The sequence below is a fragment of the Palaemon carinicauda genome, chromosome 15 (genome assembly GCF_036898095.1).
Source record: "Palaemon carinicauda isolate YSFRI2023 chromosome 15, ASM3689809v2, whole genome shotgun sequence".
NCBI classification, from domain to species: domain Eukaryota; kingdom Metazoa; phylum Arthropoda; class Malacostraca; order Decapoda; family Palaemonidae; genus Palaemon; species Palaemon carinicauda.
Genome location: NC_090739.1, coordinates 8,365,709 through 8,374,411, shown reverse-complemented (window position 1 = coordinate 8,374,411; position 8,703 = coordinate 8,365,709). Strand labels below are relative to the sequence as shown.

Here is an 8,703-nt window from a genome sequence, read left to right as displayed (position 1 = left end):
TGATTGTAACATAACATCTAATGTAAAATATAAAATGTATCTCGACTGACCTCAGACATAAGTATATTTAGTTATAATTTGATTGAAGAAAAAATATTAGGAATATATCAAAATTTTACATAAATACTGTCAAAAGTTTTCAGTCTTTTTGGCGAAAAGTATAAATACAGAAATAAAAGGAAATCAGTAATATAACTTTTAAGAATGTAGACACAGCTACAGAATAAAATTTGGCTAAAAGTACAAATGCTAAAAAAAAGAAAAACTAATAAAACTGAAAAATAATTTGTAAATAAATCAATGATGTTTGTGTGAATTGTATAATTTCTTATTCATGGTAATAGGAATTCGAGTCCTGCTCAAATTCGTTAGTTCCTTTGTTCGCTGCAACCTCACCATCCTTGTGAGCACAGGATGGGGGATTTGGGGGAGCCTATAGGTCTATCTGCTGAGTTATCAGCAGCCATTGCCTGGCCCTCTTGGTCCTAGCTGGGGTGGAGAGGGGGCTTGGGCGCTGATCATATGTATATATGGTCAGTCTCTAGGGCATTGTCCTACTTGATTGGTCAATGTCACTGTCTCTTGCCTTTGCCATATATATATATATATATATATATATATATATATATATATATATATATATATATATATATATATATATACAGATACATATATATATATATATATATATATATATATATATATATATATATATATGTGTGTGTGTGTGTGTGTGTGTGTGTGTGTATACCTTGCCTCTGCCATTCATCAACGGCATTTAGATCTTTAAAAGGAGAAGGATTTCCATACGAAATTACAATCGCGAACAGAAATTGAGTTTTACATTGTTCCCATACCATCTTGTCCTTGGCAGGTTCCTCCAATCAAACCGAGAAATTCGAGAGCGTGTAAGTGTCCTTCAACGTAAGGTATTATGGGGGAAACTGTCGCTTGCCATGTGACTTATAAAACCCTTCATCAACGGAACAGGTAGAAGAGAGGATGGAAGGGCAGAGGAAGAGAGGAAGTCATTAAGCCTAACGCAGAGAAGAAAAGAAGGAAAAAAAATGATGCAAGAGCGACTCTTTCTCGAAGGAGTTTCTTGCTAAAATACGCAGAATGGCACATTCCGGAACTTCGCTATGAAGACAAAACATTTTCACACAAAAACAAGAAAATCAAGAAAATTAGCTGATGAAGTGAAACATCTTATAGTTCGAAGAACATAAAAACTAGATGATGGCACTGAATTACATCGTAAAACTTTTCCACAGTAAAGAAAATCAAGAAAATTCGCTAATGAAGTGAAGAATCTTATTGTTCGAAGATCATATAAAAACTAGATAAAGACAATTAAATACATTATAAAACTTTCACACACAAAAACAAGAAATAGAGAAAATTCGCTAATGAAGTGAAGAATCTTATAGTTCGAAGAGCATAACAAAATGGATAAAGACAATGAACTACATCATAAAACTTTTTCACACAAAACAAGAAAATCAAGAAAATTCGCTAATGAAGTGAATAATCTTATAGTTCGAAAGGCTATAAAAATTACAGATAAGGACAATGAACCACATCATAAAACTTGACCTAAAAGCTTAAGCCTATCAGTAAAAAAAAAAAAAAAAAAAAAAAAAAAAAATAAATAAAAAAAAAATCAAGATAATCTAAATTCTTTAAGAATCATGAAAAAAAAAAAAACTAAATAAGGAATAAACTACAACATAAAACTTAACCAAACAAACAGAAGACTATCATTAAGGGAAAAAATCCCACATAAAAACATAAGAAAATCAAGAAAATTGGCTACTGAAGACCATAAACAAAACCTACAGATAAGGACAACGAACTACGTAATAAAACCTGACCTAACAAGCAGACGACCATCAGTCTGGAACAAATCTAATTTAGCAACTTCGTGGAAATTAGTCTTTTCTATTCTCAGGTGAAAGCCAATTAGACCACGCTACAGGAAACGACTTTGGGAATGGTAATACGATGATACACTGGATGGAAAGGGGGGGATGATGATGGCGATAATGAGAGAGAGAGAGAGAGAGAGAGAGAGAGAGAGAGGAGAGAGAGAGAGAGAGAGAGAGAGAGAGAGAGAGAGAGTGTGTTACAAGGATTTTGGATGTCTCAAAAGACTTTTTAGTCCATCCGCGGTTACTCTACTTGCTCTTTGATAGAGCGCTTTACTTTCAAAGAGAGAGAGAGAGAGAGAGAGAGAAGAGAGAGAGAGAGAGAGAGAGAGAGAGAGAGAGAGTTACAATGATTTTGGATGTCTCAAAAGACTTTTTTTAGTCCATCCGCGAATATTCTACTTGCTCTTTGGTAGAACGATTTACTTTAAGCATTTAGAGGTCTCATGATCTTGTTTAACTTATTCTTGAACTCGTTTACCGTGTTGCTGTTTACTACATCTCCTGGAATTATTCCAAGTACTTGCTATTTTGTATGTAAAGAAATTGCCATAAAGCGGTATTGTATCTTTTCCATTCCAGTTTGCATCCGTTACCTCTGGACTGATTTGAGCTAAGCGCAAATAGATTGCTGTAATCTACATTTGTTATTCCTTTAAGAATTTTCAATGTCTCTACTAACTGTCTCCTTAGTCATCCAGTTTGTAGATCAAATGTGAGAGAGAGAGAGAGAGAGAGAGAGAGAGAGAGAGAGAGAGAGAGAGAGAGAGAGAGAGAGAGAGAGAGAGAGAGAGATGGTGGAAGGGACGGACGGAAGGAAGAATGAAGCGGGGAGAGGGGGGGGGAGGGATTAGTATGACCTTCCCCGAAAAAAAGTCACGCCTATCCCACAACTTTCACCATTTTACAATGAGCCACCTAACACACCCCCCCCCCCAACAAGATCCCACCCTCATGAGATACTTCCTTTCGGCCTTTTTAATTTTAAACAAAAATATTTTCCATATTAATGTCATATCCCTAAATGACAATGGCATAAATAAAGGTATGAGAGAGAGAGGGGGAGGCTGAGGAGATGGGGAGTAGGGGAGGGGAGGAGGCTGAGGTTGGGGAGGGGAAGAGGTTGGGGAGTGGGCCGACTTTCATGGGAGAATTCCTTTTGTCTCTTTAAATTAGAAAAAAAATATCGCTCATATCTCCATAACAGCAACAGCGGAATAAATATAGGTAAGGGAAGGAGGTCGAGAAGAGGGGTAGGAGGGAAGTAAAGGAGAGAGTCAAGTCAAAGTCAAGTCAAAAACCTTTATTCCATTATAAAATGGTTATTCTGTTACATAACAATATACATTATTTACATAAAATTCACAATAATTGGATTGTAAAAATTTAGGATATATATACATTCAAGTAAAATTTTAAAAATATTGCTTAAGTTTCTTTTTGAATAAATCAGAACTAACATTTATACATTTTCTTATTTCCAGAGGTAGTTTATTCCAGCAAGCTGGGCCCCTTATTGCCATTGAGCGTGAACCCAAATCAGTTCGATAGCTGTCTACAAATAGATTTTCATTCTGTCTGGTTAATGCATTCCTACAATTACCAACTGTAGGAAATGTGTATAGCCAGTTGGGATATTCTTTTCTCAAACTTTTAAAAACAAAAACACAAACATCGTACATACACTTTTCTTTTAATTTTATCCACTTTAATTGCTGGAGGGTTGGGGTGAGAGGTAGGGGGGAGGGGGGGGGGAGAGAACCGCATAACAACCCTCATCCGCTATGGTGCGAGATCAACACAACTTTATATATATAATTTAATACGGCGATAATGACTCCGGTCGCTAAATGACTCAAAAGGCGGAGGCTTCCTTTTAATAAGCACCTGGTTCACTATTGCTATTAATTATGCGCGTAATTAACGCAATATTCCGTAAAAATGTCAGAACAAACATTCCTGTCTGTTATGAATGAAGTTATCGACGAGATGAATGAAATGAATACAATGTGATTATTCCCTCTCGAAGTTTCGTATCTCATCCCACTTTTATTATTATTATTATTATTATTATTATTACTATCCAAGCTACAACCCTAGTTGGAAAAGCAAGATGATATAAGCCCAGGGGCTCCAACAGGGAAAAATAGCCCAGTGAGGAAAGGAAATAAGGAAATAAATAAATGAAGATAACAAATTAACAATAAATCATTCTGAAATAAGTAACAACGTCAAAACAGACATGTCATATATAAACTATTAACAACATCAAAAACAAATATGGTGGGGACTAATAATGTACAGTTGGACACGGGAGTCCCTGGTTACACCTTGCTCCGGAGATGTGCAGCCTGTCACATCCTTACTTCGAGACGAGTAACCAAACATATAGCGTAAGAAGAGATGGTGGGCTGGAATTTGCCGCGCAGTAAAGGTGTGGCAAGGTGTAACATAAATTTCTGCCTCCAACTGTACCTTGTTAGGTCATGTCTGTACCAATTATAACTGGCTGCATCACACAATCTATATTCTGCATAGTTAATGAACAAACGGTTACTATTATAGTATTTGATTCGAAATATATGATGATAAAAATTAACTACAAAATTAAAACTTCCAAAATGAACGATATTAAACTTCATAAAGAACAAAAAAACATATTTACAGAAAAGAAAGTAGTAGAGAAAATATTGAATGAAATTATTAAATCCATAAAACGGCTGATGATGCTATACTTTCAATTTACTGGAAAGGTACGAAGAAATTAATGTGTTTCACCACATAACTCAAAAATTAAAACCTAACACGTTGAAAACTCCAGTCAACTTTTCAAACAATTTTAAGTCGTGTTATTCAAAAAACTTCTAAAAATCAGGTAGTTATAAGAAAAATTTGTTGATTACCAATTTAGAAAAAAAATATATTTGGAATAAACAATAAAGGAAACGGCCATAAGGTACGAAAGAGGTAAGACCCGTTTACAGACACAAAACAAAGAAACATTTACAAATATCTCAATTGAAAACAAGCTAACACCCTTCCTGACATGCAAAAGGAAAAACCAAACAACTACGACAAAGAAACTGATGTTATGTCAGTAAGTTATTTATCATGATTTACATTCTTTTAAAAAAGAAATTCGTGTGCAAATTCGCATTACATAGATTTGCACAAATATTTAAGTGAATATAACACATATACAAATAAACTTCTTATTTTAGTCTGCTTCTTCATCTTTCCACATCAAGTCAATTTAAATAAATAATCATAAGTTAATACAAATTATAATCATTACCATATAGACTTTATATGGTACAGGTCTAAATATTAATATAATTAAAAATACTTCTAAAATTACATTATATCCGAAATATGGACGAAGCACCTATAACCAATTACATAAAACTAGAGGGGCACTCAATAGAGCGAAGACCTCCGCCGCGCCAGCTTATTTCTCGAACTTTTGCTTGACCTTGACCTTAATATGTATTAATTAGCGTGGATTTAAATGCACTCAAATATGAACCAGATTGAAATCTCTTTGCCGACGATGACCAAATTTATGGCTGATAATGTGAATTGGACATTTTGCATGAAAGTGACCCTGAACTTCCAGCTTATGCGTAACAATTAATGACTGCAAGTTTCATTACTCTATTATTAAAATTGTGGCCAGAAAACTGTTCATAAACAAACACACAAAAAGGAGCGAAATGATAACCTCCTTCAAACTTCGCTGGCGGAGGTAATAATTATCTACAATTGTGATACCTTAACAAATCCAATTGAGTGAGCGGTTTAAAATGGCGTATATAAACCTACACGCTTACAAAAAAAAATCGAGAAAAACTGGAAATGACCCTAAACAGAGAGATAATTAAAATCTTCAAGCCTCTCCAAGCACATTATATCACACCCACGCGTTTACAAGAAAGATACAACATTCCTTTTAGAGACTTTAAATGTATCTTTGAAAAAAACTGAAAAAAGAAGAATAAACTTAACACCCAAAGCAGGAAGAAACAGCACAAAAAGTCATGTTCAAGGCAAGAGAACAAATGAGAGAGAGAGAGAGAGAGAGAGAGAGAGAGGAGAGAGGAGAGAGAGAGAGAGAGAGAGAGAGAGAGAGAGAGAGAGAGAATTATGACAAAAGGTGCGATTCCCATCTTGATGTATTTTCAGAGAGAGAGAGAGAGAGAGAGAGAGAGAGAGAGAGAGAGAGAGAGAACAATGGTATCAGAGTTCACAGTCCAAAAAAGGGTACAATGGCTACAGCAAGCATCAGTGAATTGAAAGCGAATGAAAGACCGTAGCGCCTCAAAACGACCAATAATTCATTCACTCTTTTGGGCGTCCCAATTCACTCCAAGCCTATTAAGCTTTCAAAGAATCATTATAGTGTTCTTATATTTTTACCTATTCTTTTGTTAGTAGTGTACGCGACCCGTCAAAAAAGTTTAGCTGGATATGCCCACAAGCACACACACCCTCTATCAACAGAGTATGACTACTTCCACTCACTTTACCCGAGGGACGTGGTGAGCTGAGTGTGAACAAGATATATATATATATATATATATATATATATATATATATATATATATATATATATATATATATATACATATATATATATATATATATATATATATATATAATATAGGAGAGAGAGAGAGAGAGAGAGAGAGAGAGAGAGAGAGAGAGAGAGAGAGAGAGAGAGAGAGAGGCTTGCTCTTTACTATATAGGGGAGATAGGAATGAATGCTACTTTACTTCTCTTTTGTTTCTTATACTTTTATTACACAGTAGATAATCAAAATACCACCCTCAATAAAGAGAATCTCCTTAACAAAATGAAATTATAAACTTCAATTGATCCCTTATCTGGAATATCAATTAAATTGGTTATTACAATAACAGTGCTATGTGTGCGTGGGCTGGAATCAATCTACGCATTTTAACTAATAGTGTTTACGAGTGTTCATGTACAGCATTCAGCCCAAAGCCCATGAAATCTCCGTTGTTCTCATCTTCAAAGAGTTGAATCAAACTTATATTGATCAATAAAGCGACACTGAACAGTATCCTGACCTCAATCAAGAAATCGAAAGTCGTTCAAAGTTTTATATACGTTTCTCCATTATAAATTCTTTTCTTTTCTCTAATTTTCTCTAATATATGAGGCGTGTATAACTTACTAAAGCGATAGGATGTCGTTAAGCTTAGAGCGCAAAGCGATACGATATCATTACGCTTATAAAGCAGAGTGATATCACCTTACAACGCAAAGCGATACGGTGTCGTTACTCTGATGCCAAGCGATATTACCTCGTTACGCTTATAACGCAAATCGATACGATATCGTAACGCTTAAAACGCAAAGCGATATTACCTTGCTACGCTTATAACGCAAAGCCATACTATGTCGTTACTCTTATAACGTAAAGCGATATTACCTCGTTACACTTACAACGCAAAGCGATATTACCTCGTTACGCGTATAACGCAAGGCGATAAGATGTTAACACAAAGCGATATTACCTTGCTACGCTTATAACGCAAAGCCATACGATGTCGTTACTCTTATAACGTAAAGCGATATTACCTCGTTACACTTACAACGCAAAGCGATATTACCTCGTTACGCGTATAACGCAAGGCGATAAGATGTTAACACAAAACGATATTACCTCGCTACGCTAATAACGCAAAGCAATACGATGTCGTTACGCTTACAACGCAAAGCTATACAATGTCATTATGCTAGCAACGCAAAGCTATATGACGTCGTTACGCTAATAACGCAAAGCAATACGATGTCGTTACGCTTATAACGCATTTTCTAACGCATCGTCTGGCCTCGAAACTTTCTCCCCTTTTAATGTTTCCAGAGACCTGTGAATTTGTACCAATAAATAGGTTACTCCGTAAACCACTAACATTATCTAGCGTGAAGACAAAGACTTGAAATTAGATTTTGCAGGTTCAGCCAGCACCACACACCATATAACAATGTGTTGACGTAAGATCGAGAAAAAAATACAATCTACAGACAAGTAAACAGAGCAAAACTAAAGAACAATTAATGAGATGGGGCTTAATCGATTCTGCACGGGTGTTCCTTTTTTCGCATTGTTTTAAGCTCAATGACCATGAGGAACGGGCCTTAATGAGGTACCAGAAGGGGCTAATCCCTATTTTCTGCGTGAGAGAGAGAGAGAGAGAGAGAGAGAGAGAGAGAGAGAGAGAGAGAGAGAGAGAGAGACTAAACCCATTTTGATGTATTTTCTGAGATATAACATAAAGTGCTAATCCTATCTTGATGTATTTTCAGAGAGAGAGAGAGAGAGAGAGAGAGAGAGAGAGAGAGAGAGAGAGAGAGAGAGAGAGAGAGAGAGATAGAATGTCAATCTTGATGTATTTTCTGAGATATAACATAAGATCCCAATCATATCGATGTATTTTCAGAGAGAGAGAGAGAGAGAGAGAGAGAGAGAGAGAGAGAGAGAGAGAGAGAGAGAGAGAGAGAGTCCTTATGCAATATACAGTATATGTAAACTTATAGTTACATAAAAACGCTTATTCAAATTTCATTACGTGGGAAGATTTACTATTATAAGCAGTTACAGCAGCAACACCAATGAAGGTATTCTTAAAATTCAAAATTATTTTACCAGTTAAAATTTTAAAGTTAATAGCCTACAAACATATGGTTGGTTTCAAGCGTTCTGGCTTGTTAATTAACCTCTTGTAGACAAAGAGATGTCAATTCAGA

At 35.5% G+C, this 8,703-nt stretch overlaps 1 protein-coding gene across 1 annotated transcript in view; it reads right to left on the bottom strand.

The window, feature by feature from the left end:
• The window catches only part of LOC137654824 (uncharacterized), a 103,755-nt gene that overhangs the window by 1,542 nt on the left and 93,510 nt on the right, over nt 1-8,703 (bottom strand). Inside the window, exon 12 of the mRNA XM_068388780.1 lies at nt 4,295-4,458. Coding sequence (XP_068244881.1) covers nt 4,295-4,458 — 164 coding nt within the window. The remainder of the gene's footprint in view (nt 1-4,294; nt 4,459-8,703) is intronic.